The sequence below is a fragment of the Dermacentor silvarum genome, chromosome 3 (genome assembly GCF_013339745.2).
Source record: "Dermacentor silvarum isolate Dsil-2018 chromosome 3, BIME_Dsil_1.4, whole genome shotgun sequence".
NCBI lineage: Eukaryota > Metazoa > Arthropoda > Arachnida > Ixodida > Ixodidae > Dermacentor > Dermacentor silvarum.
Window position 1 is genome coordinate 74,375,494 of NC_051156.1, and position 20,703 is coordinate 74,396,196.

At 46.6% G+C, this 20,703-nt stretch overlaps 1 protein-coding gene across 1 annotated transcript; it reads right to left on the reverse strand.

The window, feature by feature from the left end:
* Positions 1–68: 68 nt before the first annotated feature.
* LOC125943823 (uncharacterized) lies at positions 69–18,188 on the reverse strand. Its single transcript, XM_049663345.1, has 2 exons — positions 17,898–18,188; positions 69–469 (listed from the first exon to the last, which is right to left on the reverse strand). Exons 1-2 carry the CDS (start codon positions 17,943–17,945, stop codon positions 164–166), a joined length of 354 nt encoding a protein of 117 aa, XP_049519302.1. The 5' UTR covers positions 17,946–18,188; the 3' UTR covers positions 69–163.
* Between the last annotated feature and the right edge of the window lie 2,515 nt (positions 18,189–20,703).

Sequence of the window (20,703 nt, forward strand, 5' to 3'; positions counted from 1 at the left end):
ACACGCAGCTTTCGTTTCGTAAGAAATATATCCCGTGGTAAATGTCTTTTTTTATTTCTTTCGTTGAGCAGTACGACGAAACATCAAAGTACTTTATTCGAAGAGAGAACACGAGGATGTTTACTGCATGGTTCTCCCATTCCTATCTGAGTACACCCGACGCTCAGCGGAGGGCTGGCGCGTATAACGCCACATAGCTAGTGTTCAGGGCGCCTCCATTGTCCTTGTCAGGTGGTGCCGCTGCATCGGAAGTCGACGTGGCAGGAGTCGTAGGCGGTTCGGAGGGTGGACCCTTGAGCTTGCCGCTAGCCGCGGGGCTCAGAAGATCGTAGTGCTTCAGGGTGCGAACAGCCAGAGTGCTCGCAAACAAGATGGCCAACAGAAAGGCCACCATGGCGCAAATGCCAATGCAGAGCTGCGGCAGAGACCATCTGGAACCGGGACCGATGTCACCGGGGACAGCGTGCACCTGGATCAAACAGCGGACGAATGAACCGTTAGTACCTGACTACGAACCTTCACTGACTAAGAGCCACGATTTCACTTGTACACGCGACGCATGTACCATGAAAGACGACGTGGTTAATAGTTACGCATTAGGTTTAAGCACCTTGAGATTGTTTGACCCAGGGTTCGGTACTCTAGCGTGTTGTCAAACTACCCGCAATCGAACTGTTGGCGCCGCAGTCTGAAGTCGCACCCATTACTTCGTACTTTGCACTGGGTCAAAACAACCACTCATGTCAACGCGATAGGTGAAAGTTCGATGGCGCGAACGAACTTTCAAGGCGCTTAGCAACGCTTTGTAGACGTGGTGCCTAAACCGCACCATATAATAGCACATGCGGAAGCCTGTGCCGAAAAATTGGACTAGAAAAACTGGGCTTTGACATAATCCGCTCGGCTCAGATGCATGTATTCTAACAGGTTGCATACATCTGCTGTGCTGAAACCTACTGAACTTGCGTGAAATTCTCACGTTCGCAGCAGGCTATCAACTCGGAACTGAAACGAAAACCAAAAACTGGTAAAAGCCGTTATTTTTGTTCGATTCTGCATTGAACCATAACATTACGAGTTTTGTCACTCCGGAGCGAAACGGAAAGAAAAAGTAGCGGTTTCCGATTCAGGTTGGCCACGTCTTCAAGAGCTTTTCAACCATGCATTGCCTCCACTTGTGGTTCTGACTATGCTACCTCATTTGTAAGTACGTGCACGCTAACACAACAGGAGCCAAAAAAGTGACGGTTGCCTCGTCACTTAGCATTTTCTTGTGCACCTCACCCATGTCGAGGTCGCGCAGGCTGCGCGGTCTCAGTGAATAGAAATGCGCGCGCAACCACGACTCGCCTTTCCCGCTGCACCACAACAAAAACACATGCGGTCACTGCTGCACAACAAAAACACACGTGGCTTCAAGTGGACAACACGCCATCGTAGCCACGCCAATTCGTCCAATGTTGATAGATTTGACGCTGACTACGCTGAATTGAGGTCAGACGACCGCCAAACGGACGGATGGAAATACCGGCGAGCATTTTCAATCCGGACGACGAGCGGAGGAGGCTGGACTAGGCGAGGGCGGCACGTTTTGATGACGCGCGCGTCACGTGATACGCCACCCGCTGCGAAATTTGCTCCTTTCGGTCGTGTGAATGCACCTTTCACGTAACGCGCGCGTCATCAAAACGTGCCGCCCTCGCCTAGTCCAGCCTCCTCCGCTCGCGGTGCGGACTGAAAATGCTCGCCGGTATTTCCATCCGTCCGTTCCGCGGTCGTCTGACCTCAATTCGGCGTAGTCAGCGTCAAATCTGTCAACATTGGACGAATTGGCGTGGCTACGATGGCGTGTTGTCGGCTTGAAGCCACGTGTGTTTTTGTTGTGCAGCAGTGACCGCATGTGCTTTTGTTGTGGTGCAGCGGGAAAGGCGAGTCGTGGTTGCGCGCGCATTTCTATTTACTGAGACCGCGCAGCCTGCGCGACCTCGACATGAGTGAGGTGCACAAGAAAATGCTAAGTGACGAGGCAACCGTCACTTTTTTGGCTCTTGTTGAGGGATTCACAGCGCTATGAAAAATACAGCACGCCGAGTATGCAAACGTGCGAGCTGCTAAAGGTGCATTCACACGTACGGGCGGAGGAGGAATTTTCGCAGCGGATGGCGTATCACGTGACGCGCGCGTCATCAAAACGTGCCGCCCTCGCCTAGTCCGGCCTCCTCCGCTCGCGGTGTGGACTGAAAATGCTCGCCGGTATTTCCATCCGTCTCCTTGGCGGTCGTCTAACGTCAATTTAGTGTAGTCAGCGTCAAATGTGGCAACATTGGACGAATTGGCGTGGCTACGATGGCGTGTTCTCGGCTTGAAGCCACGTGTGTTGTTGTTGGGCTGCAGTGACCGCACGTGCTTTTTGCTGTGGTGCAGCGAGAAAGGCGGGTCATGGTTGTGCGCGCATTTCTATTTACTCAGACCGCGCAACCTGCGTGACCTCAACATGAGTGAGGTGCACAAGAAAACGCTAAGTGACGAGGCAACCGTCACTTTCTGGCTCTTGTTGAGGGATTCACAGCGCTATGGAATATAGAGCACGCCGAGTATGCAAATATGCGAGCTGCTAATAAGCGTTGGAGTCGAGAGTAAGCACGCGGATTCCGCAAACGGCGCTCGGGCTGTGGGAATGCGACCTAAATCGGCTGCGCCGGATTCAAGTGATCACGTGACTGTTTGGCCCGCGGAGCAGGCGGGATTTTGCCCTCGCGTGTGTATCCACCTTTAGGTGCATACAGTAGTCTGACGGAATTGACAATAAACTTCAAGCTATTGACACGTGTATATGTTTACCTTTCACCGGTGACCGCTTTTCATCATCATCATCATCAGCCTATATTTTATATCCACTGCAGGACGAAGGCCTCTCCCTGCGATCTCCAATTACCCCTGTCTTGCGCTAGCGTATTCCAACTTGCGCCTGCAAATTTCCTAACTTCATCATCCCATCTGGTTTTCTGCCGACCTCGACTGCGCTTCCCTTCTCTTGGTATCCATTCTGTAACCCTAATCGTCCACCGGTTATCCATCCTACGCATTACATGGCCTGCCCAGCTCCATTTCTTCTGCTTAATGTCAACTAGAATATCGGCTATCCCCGTTTGTTCTCTGATCCACACCGCTCTCTTCCTGTCTCTTAACGTTGGTCCTAAGATTTTTCGTTCCATCGCTCTTTGTGCGGTCCTTAACTTGTTCTCGAGCTTCTTTGTGATCCTCCAAGTTTCTGCCCCATATGTTAGCACCGGTAGAATGCAATGATTGTACACTTTTCTTTTCAACGACAGTGGTATGCTCCCAGTCAGGATTTGGTAATGCCTGCCGTATGCACTCCATCCTAATTTTATTCTTCTGTAAATTTCTTTTCTCGTGATCAGGGTCCCCTGTGAGTAATTGACCTAGATAAATATACTCCTTTACAGACTCTAGAGGCTGGCTGGCGATCCTGAATTCTTGTTCCCTTGCCAGGCTATTGAACATTATCTTTGTATTCTGCATATTCATCTTCAACCCAATTCTTACACTTTCTCGATTAAGGTCCTCAATCATTTGTTGTAATTCGTCTCCATTGTTGCTGAATAGGACAATGTCATCTGCAAACCGAAGGTTGCTGAGATATTCGCCGTTGATCCTCACTCCTAAGCCTTCCCAGTCTAACAGCTTGAATACTTCTTCTAAGCATGCAGTGAATAGCATTGGAGAGATTGTGTCTCCTTGCCTGACGCCTTTCTTGATAGGTATCTTTCTACTTTTCTTGTGGAGAACCAAGGTAGCTGTGGAATCCTTGTAGATGTTTGCTAAGATATTCACGTATGCCTCCTGTACTCCTTGATTACGCAATGCCTCTATGACTGCTGGTATCTCTACCAGCAGTCATAGTCAATCTATGAAAGCCATGTAGAGAGGTTGATTGTACTCCGCAGAATTCTCGATTACCTGATTTATGACATGGATATGATCTATCGTAGAATATCCCTTCCTGAAGCCAGCCTGTTCTCTTGGTTGGCTGAAGTCAAGTATTGCCCTGATTCTATTGGAAATTATCTTGGTGAATATTTTATACAACACTGAAAGCAAGCTAATGGGTCTATAATTCTACAGTTCTTTAACGGCTCCCTTGTTGTGGATTAGTATAATGTTGGGGTTATTCCAGCTCTCTGGTACACATGAAGTTGTGAGGCATTGCGTATAAAGGGCCGCAAGCTTTTCAAGCATGATATCTCCTCCATCTTTGATTAAATCTACTGTTATTCCATCTTCTCCAGCAGCTTTTCCCCTGGTCATGTCTTTCAAGGCCCTTCTAACTTCAGCGCTAGTTATAGAAGGAGCCTCTGTATCCGGTTTATCACTATTTTGAATGAAAGTAGCTTGGCTGTTTTGGGCACTGTACAGGTCAGTATAGAATTCTTCCGCTGCTTTTACTATGTCATCGAAATTGCTGATGATATTACCATGCTTATCTTTCAGTGCATACATCTTGCCTTGTCCTATGCCAAGCTTTCTTCTTACTGATTTAATGCTGCGTCCATATTTTACGGCTTCCTCAATCTTTCCCACGTTATAATTTCGAGTATCCCTTACTTTTTTCTTGTTGATTAGTTTTGACAGTTGAGCGAATTCTATCTGATCTCTTGAGTTGGACATTTTCATCTTCTGTCGTTTCTTTATTAGGTCCTTTGTTTCTTGGGAGAGCTTACCTACTGGTTGCCTTGGTGCCCTACCTCCCACTTTTCAACGCTTTTCAACGGCTAACAAATATCAAACGTTCTCACTAGGCACAGGACACGCGTGCATGTATCAGAAGTTTCTCGAACGTTATCGATGCTTCTATCCGTTGTCTGTTGTTACCGACGCTTACGTAATCTGATTGTATGATTAACCCGAACTCTCTAGTACTTGCTGGAAGACACGCGGGAACCAGGGATTACTCTGGCACCTTCGATGACTCCTGTATAAAGCCAACGCGTTTCGCCGCTGATCAGATTTCCACGATCGCCGACTGTGTTCCCCGCTATCGTTCTGCTTCGAGTGGAACTTGCTTTTGTGGGCACAGGTTAACCAAATAAAGAGCCCGTTTTGTCATTCACAGTTTTGCGACTGTTCTTTCACCGTCACTACTACGCAACATTGAAGTGCGAACACACTTTATGCTTTCCTCTTCTTCGTTGTGTGTTGCCTTATATGCACGCTAGATATTGATACTTCTGCTTGCACAGACTCAATTAATTTGCAGAGCGACGGTTTTCGCTCTAACAACCTTGGTGCCTCCAAAAACGTACGAAGACTTATTGTTTGCTACATTCCGATCAGTGAAACGACCACGTCATATAAGCTCGAGAATGGAGAGCACAGTTTTCACACTTGCGGTTGACCCTCTCGTGCCGTAGGCAAGGACACAGACAAGCCACCCACTCAGAGCCAGAACAACAAGCTGCTCCATCCCCAACCACAAGAAACAAAACTCCTTAATAAACGCCGCACCGAAATGGCCAGGAAGCAGCCAAGGTAAAGAGCATCTGATCCCACTTCTGGCCCAGAAAGAATCAGAAAGGAAACAAACTACGAACACAAAGAAAAAGAAGCAGAAAACAAAGCCATGAAAGAGAACGTCCAACCAACGAGGTGCAAGAAGCATTAAGCGGTGTGCGAAGCCGACAGTATCTATGGGACAAACGTAACGAGTAATGGGCATTCCTACGACCAACAGACAAGCAGGAGACACCCGCCGTGATGGCGTATTGGCTTCGGCGTTGCGCTGATTAGCCCGATATCGCGGTAGCAAATCCCGGTCACGGCAGCCGCATTTCCATGGGGGCGAAATGAAAAAGACCCATTTACCGTACATTATGTGCAGGTTAAAGAACCCCAGGTGGTCCAATTAATCAGGGGTCCACCACTACGGCGTGCCTCGTAATCAGATAATGTTTTTGGCACGTAAAACACCCTAATGTTTTTTTTAAAGACGATAGTCTTTATTAGGCTACCTAAACGCGAAAAACTTTGTCTGTCTCTCGATTCAACCGCTCGACCAAAACTAACCAAGCTACTAGCACTGGTGGCACGGGGTCATACACGTCAACATTAAACAGCGAAGAGGAAAGCTCAGACCTACTTGTGGCAATATATATGCACATAAGCGTGATCCGCAGCGTTCATTTAATTAGGAATACACATTGGCCTTGTTTTTCGTTAGAAAATGAAAAATCAACGCATTAGAAATGGTGTCGAAGACACGCTACGCGTAAAAACAAGCTGACTAAAGCCGCGGCTCTCTAGCCGACTTAGAGCCAACAGTAATAAAAGGTCCCAATAGATGGCGCGAGAGCAGGGCGAACACGGGAAATTTCAATTGCATGCAGCAAAACCTCAATTGCATCCATCATGAGAGGAGTGAGAGGGGAGGGGAAGAGCGTGAGGGGTGGGAGGGGGGAGAAGAGAGGGTTTCACGTATCAGGGGCGGCAGAAGACTACCGTATTTCGACGTCATTTGCAGTAAAGCAAGATGCGGCCATTTTTTTTTGAAACCACAGAAACAAGGAACAGTCGTCGCCGCTTGCGATGAAAGCGCGGTTCGTGCGACTGCTGAAGCAAACGCGTTGGTCATTCGGTAAAGTAATTGTGATACAGAGGAGATGGCTTGGGCGAACTCACTAGCGCCGCCGCCCGCGAAAGCCACTGCGGATGCCTGGATGCCGTACGAGGATGATGTAATCAATAATTCAGATGACACGCGTGATCCCGGTAGCGCCCATCCGCTTAGAAATGCGAAGCTCGGAGCTAGGTCTTCCGAAATCTCAGTATAAGCAGAGAGCACCATTGTTAAGAATAGACGCCGAATGCAACACCATGCGAACCGTTTCCTCTTTCCTTCACGTCTTTTTCTCTTTTTCCTCTTCTCCCCTTCTCCTGTGTTACCCACCTTCCATTACCACTTCATTACAATGAAACAAAACTAATCACAAACAAACATGGATAGATAGATAAATAGATCGCCACCTGAAAGTCTGCGATATACCCTAAGAATGCTAGCGCTATATAAAATTGGAGGGAGCGTCACCTGACAATCTTGAGGTCCAGTCTAAAAAATATAATGAGGAATGCGCCGTCGTCAGGTGATTGGCAAGCGCTAGCTTTTAGTCGCCTATTTTTACATGCGTAAAGTTCTGGCGCCATCTATCGCACAAGCAAACATTTGCAGTCATTAGTAGTGTACAACCTCTGCAATTTGGCAGCACACTTGGTTTGCCGTGGTTAGTCGCGCACGCCGTAAGTTCTTGTAAATCCTAATGGGCCATGAAACCGAGCATGGATATCGAAAATAACGCATGATTGTCGCGCATACTTTGCTGTCGAAGCATCGAGACTCGTATCTAAAGCAAGTACATGTGTCTGTTTGAAACGATAGGACAAAACAAACGTTGGCTTCATACACACGAAACAGGCGGCCGTCACCTCATGAACGCACGTGTAAACGTTACTACGAACGAAGCAATCCCTTGAATTCTCCGGCAGCCCTGTAGGCGTATTCGTTTTCGCGAGCCACCGCGAAAAAGGAAGCCCCGGAGAGAAAGAGGCGTCAGATGAGATCGGCTGGATGAGGCTAACGACGATGCCATGCTCCATCCCAGTCTCTAACTGCGTTTCTTTTATTAGCGTATTTCACGCACTTTCCGGGGCTATCTATGTGTGTATGTTTATTTGTATCTAGCCGTTTTTCCACCTACCCGGTTCTCCGGGCAGTCCGTAGTCGAATGGGTAGCGCATCAGGATGCTGTGTTGAGGTAACAGAGTTCAAAACTGGACGTCCGGCCAAATTGGGTCACTGAATATGTGGCGATGTACACAAATGTGGCAATGTACACATATGTGCCGATCTTCAACCAACCTTTTTCACGCCGGCAGGGTTAGATGCAGGACAAGGTAGGTACCATTGTTCTTTTTAACGCCGCCATGGAACACTGGATATTTGCCACCCATTCCGTGCTGGTCTTCAATTAATCTTTTTGATGCCAACTTGGGCACGGCGGCACTCACGGAATGCGGTCCCCTAATAACAGCTTATCTTCGTTCTACAGCATCTCCTCGGACTGCTGCTCCACGCCGGTCCGAGTTTCGAGCCACCAGGACACGCCGGAACAACATGTGGCGTCAATGTCACCAGTATCAGCGCACGACATTCCGTGCCGATCAAGTCATGGGATCCCGTGCTGCATCCTTGGTCGCCTACCTGCGCGGACGCTGGGCGCATAAACTGTGCGCATAGCCTGTGCTCAGCGCCACCACTCAATCCAGGAATGGATTACTTGCTTGAGATATACCATCTCAAGCAAGGTGGTGCCATTCGGCACGGCGGCACTCACGGAATGCGGTCACCTAATAATCCGCTTATCTTCGTCCTACAGGTGAGGAAGCGATATGGAAAGTGTATCCGTTAAACCAACCCTTTCTTAGTTGTGCAGCCGTGCCCACGACTATGTGCTGTTGTGATTGAGCGCGCGGTGCCTATACATAAACTTTTATTGCTAGGCGGAGATATTGAGACGAATCGAGGCCCTTAAATCAAACAACAATTAAAATAAATAGCTACGGATACAAAAGAGATTAAGGAAAGTCGTCTGACTAAAATAGACAAGAAACTAGACTCGCTGACAAGTCTAGAAGAAAAGGTCGACTGTTGTCAAGAACGAATAGTAAATATGAGTATTCTTATCAAATCCATGCAAGAAAGAATCGACGATCTAAAGAATCGTAGCAGGCGAACTAACCTGCTAAGCATATGGGTTACCGGAGGTAGAGAGAGAGGCACCCTTGATACTTGAAAACGCTGTGAACAAAAACATAATTGTAGATACCGTAGAATTAAAATCAGTAGCAATCTAACGTATACATCAGATTGGTAGAGCAGCGCCAAACAAGTTTAGGCCTGTAATTCTTAAACTACTGGACACAAGAGACAAATCTTCAATACTAAAACGGGGATACAAGCTTAGAGATACAAGCCTATCCATTGGAGAACACTTTTCGAAACGCGTACGCGATATCCGAAGGAAACTTTGGAACAGTGCGGCAGCAAAACGATGAAATAATGAGAAAGTTGTCCTTGTTTTTGAAAAGGTATATATAAATAATCGTGCATATGTTGGAGCAATGAGAAGGAGGACAAGGTACCAGTTAATAAAAAAAACGCGTAGAAGTGGACTTAGCTATATTGCAAGGGCAGCAAAGTCGGTGAACGTACCCAGTGACATACCAAAAAAGGGAGCTATTACTCGTCACACTGTAAAATCCGCAAACTAACACTCCTCACGGTGAATACAAGAAGCGTAATCAACAAGTTTGAATCCCTTGAAAATTTTATCATTGCTCAGAACCTCACCTAGCTGCCATCACAGAAACATGGCTCACGCCTGACGTTTTTGATGACAGAGTTTGCACCGCCTCTCTATTCGATGATCCGAAAAGACCGCCCCACATGTGGTTGTGGAGTGGCGTTATTGATAAAAACGGGGCTTTCCTTTGTAGCTCTTCCAGAGGTACAAAGCGCAGAAGCAATTTTTTGCAAACTACTTTGTGACGGTACGAGCACATTCATAGGTTGTGTTTATCGGAGCGCAAACTCTGGTGACGCTTCTATCGCTGTCATTCATGATTACATGGAACGTCACTTGTTTAGTTCACGTGTTGTCCTCATGGGTGACTTTAATGTGCCAGATAATAACTGGAATAGCCTGTGCTACTCATCATGAGCTTCGGATGCCTTGTTTGACCTCACGCTAACCTCCAATCTTCATCAGGTCATTTCACGCCCAGCCCGCTCACAGGGAATTACTCAGAATTGACGTGATTTGATCTTTTTCAGTAATCACTTCGAAATAAACCGTATAAAAACTGATGTAATCCATGGTATATCTCGTCACGACGTATCAGTGTGCATCGTACCTCTTGGTGACACCATAAACACTCATTCATCTATATCTGTATAGTAACAGACTTCGAAAACGCCGATGACGATAGCATACTAACGCACCTCGCTTATGAATTCCAGCATTTTTTTAGAAATGGGTTCCGTTCCTTCAGTAGATGTAGATTCCCTTTGGTTTCGCTTCAAATCGGTTGTACTTTACTGCATCACTCATTGCGTACCTACAAACACAAAGCGCCCTCCAAAAAATCATTCGTGGAGCACGCGAGAAGTAATTCAGGCAAAGCGACGTTTGAAAAGGTTATGCAGGGCTATCAAAACCAAAAAGGGCGGAGGGAGGGGAGAATACAAAATTCACAAATTACCGGACGCCATCGCGGAATTCAAACTTATAGCTAAGCGTGCTAAACAGCACCATTTCGATGTATCATTACCTAGTTTTCTTGTTAATATGCCCCAGAGGTTCTGGAATTACTTTCGTGCCAGTAAAACTGTTACATCGGATCTCCTTCCCGAAGAAAAAACTGCTAAGGCTAACGCATATAACGAATTCCTTTGGTCAGTGTTTACTATAGATTATAATATTATACCCGCAAATATAACGCAACATTACACGAACATCGGTAAACAAGACATTACGGACGCTGATATTTTCAATCTACTCCTTCAACTTCACCCCAAGAAAGATACTGGCTTCCATGATATACCTAGTACTTTCCTCAAAAGATATGCGGAGTGGTGTAGTAAATATATTGGCCTAAGTTTCCGGTAATCATTCACAACTTCACAATTACCGTATGATTGAAAAATTACAAAGGTAATCACGATCCACAAAGGAGGTGACACAAGATTACTTTCAAATTTTAGACCAATTTCACTAACTAGAACATCATATAAACTTCTCTAACGCATAATCCTAAAGTACATGACAGTATTCCTAGAGCGCATAAATTTTTCTGTGCTAAACAAGTTGGTTTTCGCAATGGTTTATCGACGGTAACTCAACTAACACAACTAGTCCACTAAATTGTTGTTACAGTTCATAACTGCGGTCAAACTAATTTGATTCTACTCGATTTATCTAAGGCTTTTGGCTGTGTGTGTCACAGCAAATTATTAGCTAAAGTTGAAAATGTTTTTGGTATAGGGGAACTTTCTGCTTAGATAAAAGGCTTCTTAAGTAACCGCTCGCAATTTGTCGTTTACGAAACAACGCTTTCTAACACAGTCGCAGTAACATCCGGTGTTCCTCAAGGGTCTGTTCTCGGACCATTGCTTTTCCTACTCTATATTGACGATACCACAGCTAACATCAAGCGCAAATATACAACGATTCCTGGACGACTGCGTCATTTACAGAGAAATTAATCATTACAAGGATCATACTGAACTCAATAATTCTCTCGCTGACATAGGTAATTGGTGCTCTAAATGGCAGATGAAAATCAACATACACAAGTCCGCGATCAGGACTGTAACCAGGAAAACAGCGTCATCGATCTTTATATACTCAATGAACGGTGCTCCACTTAACAAGGTTGACGAACATAAATATCTAGGCGTTACATTAGGTTCGAAGCTCAAGTGGGACAAACATATCGGTAACATAATCTCGAAGGCGCTGAGCAAACTATTTTTCTTAAAAGGAAGCCTGGCGTTCGCAACCAAGTAAACGAAGCTGCTAGCCTACACATCATTTGTAAGGCCTGTTCTCGAATACGCTAACACAGTCTGGTTTCCGCATACGCTGACTAACATAAGCAAGTTAGAATCAGTAAGAAGAAAAGCTGTGAAGTTCATAACAGATATAAACGTACAGACTCGCCAACAAATCTTTTAACCCAGTCCGGTTTGCGAACACTATCCACAAGAGCGAAACACGCTCGCCTTAAATACTTGTTTCTACTAAAAATAACTATAGGGTAGATACCTGCAAATACATTTCATTTTCCCAGGTTCGACCTACACGCAGTAAGCATGCACACAGATTGACAGAATACGTATGTAAAAATTACACGTTTGAGTACTCTTTCTTCCCGCTCGCAATAGCAGAATGAACTAACTTGACGCTACTATCAGCTACATCGAACCATTATCGAAATTTATCTCACACACAAAAAAGTGTGTGTGCGTAAGAGTGCCCATGCATGCAGGGGCATCGGCACGGATTTCTTTGTTCTCTAAGAAATTTTAATAAACCTAGTCATTTAGAAGAGTTTATTTGTTTGTCGTAAGGATTTTCAACCTTCGAAGCTTAATTTTAGTTACTTCTGTCTCATTACTTGGCCCTTGTGATACCTGTGCTATCGTTATTTTCCTTGGCGATTTTTCGTAAAGCTTCATGTCCTTTTTTTTCCTTTCTTTTCTTCATTATTTCTATTCTATTTATTGTATATTTTGTATAACTTACACTGCATATATAGTTTTTTCTAACCTTAATTTTGTTTGTCTTGCACTGTACAGAAGAATTACTGTACTTCCCAACTGCCACGCTCTCGAAGGAGATCGGCAGTATTGAAAATAAATAAACAAATACATAAAAAATTGGGTCACTGGGTGTGTGCCAGTGGGTATGTGCCACTGGGGAATCTCCTACGCTACAATGATAAAAAAGTCCCCTAAATGTCTTTGATGCTGTGTGGAATCGAGCCCACGTGACACGGTTTCCTCAAGGAGAGTAACTCGACGGTTTAGGAGGCTGCGCAACTAGTGCACCGGGTGTGTGCCGCTTGTCAATGAACGCCTTTCGCACCATCGCTTTGACGAGCTGCGCCCTTTTTCAAGGGGTTTGTACCGCGGTTAATTGAAGAGTGCGCGGCAAGCGTGGGAACTATCCTCAGCATTGGCTGGCACCGGCGCGCCACGCTTCTAATCTCTCAGATCATGCGCGGACTTCTCGGCAGTGCAATTAAATGGTGTAGCTAGTACAGAAAGAAGCACGGTAGAACAGCCCGGTTGCCGCATGACGTGTTGCTGAGCGTTCACGCGCACCGGCACGCCCTGCAATTCGGAGGCCACATTAAGGCATCGCGGCGGTCGCGCTAGATGGCGGCGAGCTCTGCTAGGAAAGCGCGATAGAAGAGGCCCGCTACAGTACACGCCTCTGAACTCATTTCGACGGCGGTAATAAGTCGCGTCCCTATATTCATTCAATGCTAACGCGTTACCACCGACCGTCATCGTGAGAGTGGTTCTGCAGCAATAGTTTAGGGCGAAAGCATTAAAGGGCAGCTGAAGCACTTCAACAAAAAGTTAGCTTTCAACGAATTATATATATATATATATATATATATATATATATATATAGAGAGAGAGAGAGAGAGAGAGAGTTTTCAGCCCCCGAATACAAAAATCATAGATTTAAAGGTCAGAAGTCAACGCTAGATTTAGCAAAAACAAGCCGCAGCGTCTGCAGGACCCACCGCGGGTCGTTTAACGAGCTCTGATGGCGAAGGCGATCGTTACGTCATCTTAGATATCGGCGAGGAGCGTGATTCCAATAGAGCGCTCACGTGACCTAAGTATGACGTCATCCTCGCGCCCGGTCTTTCGCCGCTGCGCTCGTAGCCCGAAGCGGGCGGAGCTTCAACGAAAAGGTAAACCGCGATTGTGGCGCTGCTACGCGCCGCCAATCGATAACCTTCGATAATATAGCCGATCAATAAAATAACCACAGGAGTTGAATTTTACTGTGTCAGCCTTCCACACCCTTGTAAATCTTCAAGTTATAAAACCACCATTGATGGTTGAACCCACGAACTTTTGTGTTAATAAAGCGAAGATAATGGATGCACAGTTGATTAAGATATGGTTAAGGTAGTCGTACCCACGTCATTTCGTGGGAGTCAAACCCAGGGCCATTGGGGTTAATAAGGGAGTTCATGAAGGCGCAATTAATTAGGGTAGAGTTCATTAAGGTACTCGAACCCCCGGCCATAGGTGGGAGTCGTACTCACAACCTGTGGTATTAATTTAGGCGAAGTTAATTAAGATACAGTTGATTAAGATATTGATGCGGAACAGGCACCACAGTGTGGCTGCAGTGAAGAGGAGGAAGACGACGTCTTCCCGATTGTTATAGGGTCGCCATCTTGGCCGCCGTTAGCCTACGTGTAAATATATCGTAAATAGGCTTGTACACCTGTCAGCAAAAGTATGCGGACCACAGGGTCGCCGAAAAAAACTGATTTTCTTCGTAACTAATAAGCATAAACTGGAATTGACGAGTATGTTGAAAAGTTGGCAATACCAACCTTGAACTGCAGCCCTCAATTTCAAGTTGGTTTCGCAGGCGGAGGAAAAAATCGGCTTTATCGCGTAACCCCTGGTCCGTATACTTTTTCTCACGGGTGTACATCAGCTACACGTAACAATACCATTAAGGCACTGAAACCTACAATATTTGGCGGCGGTCTGACCCTCTACCATTGGTGGGAGTCGAACCCACGACCTTTGTTGGAAGAACACAAGTAATAGGAGGTAACAACGCTTTCGAATGAGAATGTCAAGTAATGTAATGAATGTCTCCTGAGCGGGTAGGCTTTCGTCTTCATCCTCTTTAGCGCACGCTAAACTGACTGTCAACTTTTTAAAATCCAAATGCACCGAGCCTCTCCGGGGATATTTTAGCCCTCTACGCGCGGGTTACGCATGCGTCGTCGATACCCGGATAGCACGACGGCTGCAGTGGCACCGACGGTGTGAACGCTGCTAGATCAACCGTTTGTTGGCATCGTGTGGTTGCTAATATGGAGGCTCGGGTTTTCGGCCTTTCATTTGATTAGTGCATACGTGAGTTACTTCATCACAGTCAGCCCTGTAGTTTGTAAAAATGGAGATAGCTGTCGTATTCATGCCGAAAAAAAGTAATGTGGAGCATTTGTATCCCCTCAGTTTAAAACAAATCGCATTTTTATGCAACGTTACCTTAAGCGACTAATTAGTTGGGAATGTAATCTTCGCCAGCACTTTAGTGATTCATTTGCCATCTCGCAAGCAGCCCTAACTATATGGACAAACGAGAACAAGCATGTTTGAGCCATCTGACATTATGATAGCTGTATGAAATTCAATGCGCGTGAGTGTTTTGTTGTTAAAGTGCTAACTTATGATTACAAAAGCATTACATCATAGTTCAAAAACGAATTGATAGCCATGTGGGGAAGTTCTTGGATCCGCATGGTATTGAAAAGTACCAGATGCCTTAACTGTCCTATAGCGCCTTAGCTGGAAATTCCGAGACCTCCTCGCGGCATAAGTTTAGTATATTCAGGGAAAATGCTCTTTTGCAAAGGAGTGATGATAGCATCTTAAGACTGGTTTCGCAAAGGCTTGACAGAAGCAAATAACTTGAAATGACTCATTTGAAATGAATTTAGGGTCTTACGTGCCAAAACTAGGAGTTGATTATGAGGCACGCTGTAGTGGGGACTCCGGATAAATTTTGACCACTAGGGTATCTTCAACGTGCCCCGATGCACACGGACACAGGCGACTTTGCATTTCGCCCCATCGGAATGCGGGCACCACGGCCGGTATAGACGTCAGACTCTGGAGTTTTGCAACACGCGTAGCGCCACCTGCCGGTGCGAAGAGTTATAATTGAGTAGTGCAAAGTCCGACTCCCTTGCTAAGTTGCCTACGCAGCTAGCGAGTGCGAAACAACGATTTAACTTAATTTTGGTTCATATTGCGAATGTTTTGCTCATTTAACACCCAGAAAGAGAGCTATGTATTTCTCCGCTAGTCGGACGCGCCGCTGAACTGCCATAAAGCCCTAAATTTCTTGTTGGCTCACTCGTCAGAACGATGGCGAGCACGACAGCTCCGCGCGCTACGAATAAACGCCGCAATCGACGCTACTGTTGCGTTGTAAATTGCCATGAACGTGAAGGATTGAATAACAACGTCCAGTTTTACCGATTTCCATCGTGGTCGTATGAAGGAGAAAGGCGAGAGCGCTGGTACGGGCCGCTCAACTTGTTGGGTAAGCGAATTATTCCCATTCTCCACAACACAGCCGCTCACATGAGAAAGTGCGATAATGTTGTTCTGCTGTAATTGTGTTGCGCATCTCTGACGGGGGACTATGGCAACCAAGTGAAAACTCAAGAATCTGCCACGGCCACTTCGTTGGCAACTGAAAAAACAACGTTGCGGACCATCCTGCGTACGTGCCATCGATATTTCCACCAGTTTAACCACACATTTTGGTTGCTTCATGAATTCGAAATCGCATTCTAGGGCATTGTGGTATCGCGAGCTCATTTCTAGTTTTGGCTTTACCGATGCAACAAGAACGTTTCCCAATGCACGACTGCGTTTTTTTTTAAATGTGAGCAATAAAGTGCTGTAACAGCACTGGATGAGTAATTACGAAGTAACGCACATGTGTAGAAAAAATGGTGCGTTTATTTACATTTATTTGTGAGCGTGTGTTGTTTTAAGCGTCTGCCAAAAATTCAAGGGTACTGAGCGGTGCTGTAGCTCCCGTGAGACAGGAATATGCGGCGCGCAGGCACTGTAGGAAGCTTAATTACTTTCGTTATGTTCGCACGCTGTTTGCTGCCTTGGAAAACGTCTTCTGTTTGCTGCCAAAAAAGGCTATGGGAGAATTTATTCTCTGTAAATAATTACGACATTAAACATTACGATACAATGCTTCACCCCTTGAGGGTCGAATTCTTTTGGCAAATGCGACCCCCCAGGGTCGATTTATTTAATTGCTGATTTAAATTCTTCTAAAGAACATATTTCGAAAGAAAACGGTCGTAATTTTTTTTAGAGTGACCGTAAAGTGACGAGAAAATCGTTTGTGTTTATTCACGAATGTTTATTCATGAATAAGAAGATAAGCACACTGAAAAATGGTTGTGTGTACGTCCGGAATCCGAAACAAGTGAGACGCCTTCGTCTTATCGCCAACAAGGTGCGATAGAGCTTTTGTGGTCTCCAAAAAAAGGAAACTCAAAAACGGCAGCATCGTTTGTGTATATACGCGCCTGCCCGTGAACAGATGTAATCGCGCCCAGTGAGCCATAAACGATCGAATAACAAGCGGTCACCCTTTGAGAGATTTGAAAGCAGATATCCATCAGTTTAGTGTGTGCAACAACTAGCAAATGCTAACACGTGTTCAAACGAATAAATGCCAAAATATTGCTCGCGATCACCTTTAGGTTTGTTTTGCCTTCAGTTGTACCTCGCGAAAGTGGACACGCACGTATCTCCATTTGCATTAAATACAAACGGAAGACAACCGTGAATAGAACATTCGAAGATGCGCGATAACACGCTCGACCGCACAGGAAGCGAGATCTGAATCGAGAACGCAACTGAAAAGGCGAAGGTCGCCAGGGGCCATTCGCCCCTGATAAAGCGAGCTTTGTACCGCTAACCATAGCTAAATGAATTAATCATATGTGTTCTTAATCGCTTTGACATTATGTACGTAGCCAAATTTACCACATTTAGGCGCTAGAGAACGGGCGTCGGAGTGCTTGCCTCGAACTCGATGCCGTACGATGATCGCTGTACTTGCGAGCTGCAGCGCGCCGAAAAAACACCTGAAACTTCTTTTACATTGTACACGTACTTCGCTCTGCTGAGCTTCCTCCCTTTCCGAAGCATAGATGGGTGGAAGAAGCCTTCCAGGTCCTTGATTTTTAGGAAACCGTGCCTCAACCCAACCGAAAGAGGGGGCTCCTGTGTGGTCTATGCAGCTTCGCTTGCGGACAGCTCTCCTTTCACTACTCAGTTTGCGCCAAGGCTGCGATGGGGGCGCTGGTGGCGGGTTTTTCCGCAGCGCCGCCTGGGCAGAGTCTGAAATCTATTTGATTCTGCGACTTGGTGCTAAGCAGCGCAACACCAGGCTCGTTTGACGACCCACGATGTTCTGACAACATGGGCTGTATGGACTGACGGTGCTCACCCTATCTTCGGAGGGCAGCAGCAGCAGAGAATTGAACGGGGACGGCATGGGTTGTAGGTCGCTGCTCGAGATGCTGTGCAACTGCAACGGCGAAGCACCCGCGCCAACTTGTTCCCGCCTGCCCTGAGGTGCCAGTGCGGGAAGCCGCTGTCCACCGTGGAACGCGTGCTGCTGTAGCTTATGCTGTTCTACCGACACCTGCAAAGGACACGCGAAAACAGCTGGTAGCGACAAGGTTCTTTCTCGTTCGAGATGTAACAAATTTTAAGGAAAGACAGCAGACGTAAGCTGTTCCTGCGGCTACGAAATCATTTGATGCGGCAACAGCATCATCCCCCGGTGAAGGCCAGCATCGTGCTTGTTTGCTTGTATTGGCTGCCTGACGTTTTCCTCAAGTAAATGCGTTCTTCTAGTACGGGGAACTGAACAATAACCCCGTGGTTATAAGGCGGTTTTTTATAAGGTAAGGGTGCGGTCGCAAAAGAATAAAACATCATGCCAGCTTTGCCGATCGCCTGGTAGCTGCCTGTAATGTTTGTAATGCGCAGCCGCAGTTGCCTCACGTGTTACGATATGCGCACATGTCGGCCTCGCGTATTGTTGAAAATCCTGCGAATAGATTCAGCGCAACTCAAGACGGGGCTGACGCTTCCAACGTTGAAACTACGACGATTTGAACAAAGGGATAGGTGTGCTTACATGCTGGTTAATTTTTTTTCTACAATAAGCTTCACGTGCCATTCTTTGTATATCTGTCTCTTGTACACTCATTGAACACATGTGCTGCTGATTAAAGTGGTGCGTTGACAGCGCTCATGCCACGTACACACTAGCGGCAAAACGCGCACGGCGCGCCGCCGGCGACAAGACGCGCGCCGCGAAAGCAGCCGCGAAACGGGTTTTTGTTGCCGCGGCATGGATCGCTCCTGGACTGATTTTTTGCGGTTTGCCGCGTGCCGCGGATGAAGGAGACCAATGAGAGCGGCCCGCTTCCGTGACGTCCGCACGGGAAACTGGTGCCATGCGGACCCGCCCGACAGCTTGTTTCTAGTTTCGCACTATCATCTGCACGCGTCAGCTCCCGGATAGTTCGAAAAGGGGAGAGGAGTCCAGTCTGTCACGTGATTGCCGCAGCGGCGCGCCGCCGGTTGGTGTGGCCGCCCTGCCGCTGCGGCGTTTTGCCGCCGGCGGAGCGCCGCGCGCGTTTTGCCGCTAGTGTGTACGTGCCATTACAGTGGTCTTTCAGGTGACCCGATCGCTCTAAGGACTATACCTGCGCATGACGCCTCTTCCCTCGGTCTGTCAATTACGCATGTCATTGTCCGGACTGTGTTGCGATTGCCACAGTATCAATGACAGATATAAATTTTCCGCAAATATCCTTACCGGTGTACTCGTGAAACCTGCGAGCCTATCACTATGTTGCAAAGGATATAAAGGTGTCAGCTTGCTTAAAGTTCCCCTTATCAGCGGACTTCGACCATGACTCAGTGGTAGGACGCTTTTTATTTCTGTGTGACCCAAGCTCCACTGTACAAAGACGTGATAATATTTTTATTGTTTCATCTGTAGCCCTCACCCTTTCTTCCCGTTTTCTTCAGTTCGTTTATCGTGGTCGTTCAATAAAGGGTTCAGTTGGTAGTCAGCATTTCTGATGTGCCATTTGTCCTTTATTTATGCGACGTCTTTCAGTCATTAATCGGCACACGAAATTTTTTTCGCTTCCATGAAGATGTGAATACGCGGTGAAAAATCCCACCCGCGACATTGTGCTTGCAGGACTACGCAGAGCGAATGATAGTCGTGGGAAACGTTAGCACCAGTATGCAAAGAAGGCAGTACAACATGAGCAAGGAAAGAGTGCGTAAAACGTTTTGATTGGTGTAGGTGGGTATGAAGGAGACATTGGCCACTTTAAGTGTGCGATGCTTTCAAACCATCTGTTCACGTGATCTGCAGCTAGATAAGTAAGATATTCATTGGCAAACCCCACGGGCGTCACAAAAGGTTGTAAAGTGCAATTAAGCTATGCATAAGGGTAAGAGTAGCAGCTACAGCGCCAGCAATGCGGGTGTTGTGAATTTGGCCCGGCAGACGCCTCATTCGTCGGTAGATTTCAGCCGCAGCTCCTTACCTTCCTCATTAAGGGCGCAGCTGGCGGCTGAGTGGAAGGCATTCTCGTCCACGAACCGCTCCTACGTCCTCCTGCCCTGCCAGGAAACGTAGGCGATCTCAGCGAGGCGCAGTTGAGCTCGACGTCCGAGAGCGACGGCTGAGGACTCCGCGGACTCGACTGACTCGATCCTGTCTGCGACATCCTCGATTGATCTTCTTCTTTGTTCCGACATTACTCAGCTCCAGAGCTGGCGCTGAAATCGCGCGGTCGGCCACCATATCGAAAAAAACTGAAAGGCTGAAAGGATTATTTGGGAATGAAGAAAAAGAGGAAGGGTCACTCGTAGTGGATTTTGCATCACGCTACCTATTTTCCAATTGCAACACGAATATATGGTGTCGCACATGTCAAAAATTCTGCACAGCCCACGCATTGTGCAAGGGCGATTAAAAAAAGAAAAAAGTAGACGAACTTATGCGAAAGTGCTAATCGTCATCTCACAATCATTTTAGATATTAATGTGATTAGCATCGAAACGACGCAGCCACATCGCCATATTATTTACCTCTGTGAAGCCGTCGTCTTCAATTTTCTTTTACCGAGATCTTCTTCACTTCTCTGCGCGCAATGCTCATCGCTCAATGCACTCTCTGATCCGACACTGTTCAATTAACTTCTTTCTTCACATTC

Coding starts and splice junctions, on each gene's coding strand:
- LOC125943823 (XM_049663345.1), bottom strand. CDS start 17,945: ATGCCGTCCCCGTTCAATTCTCTGCTGCTGCTGCCCTCCGAAGATAGG. Junction 470..17,897: donor TGCTGCCCTCCGAAGATAGG/GTGAGCACCGTC, acceptor TGTTTGATCCAG/GTGCACGCTGTCCCCGGTGA.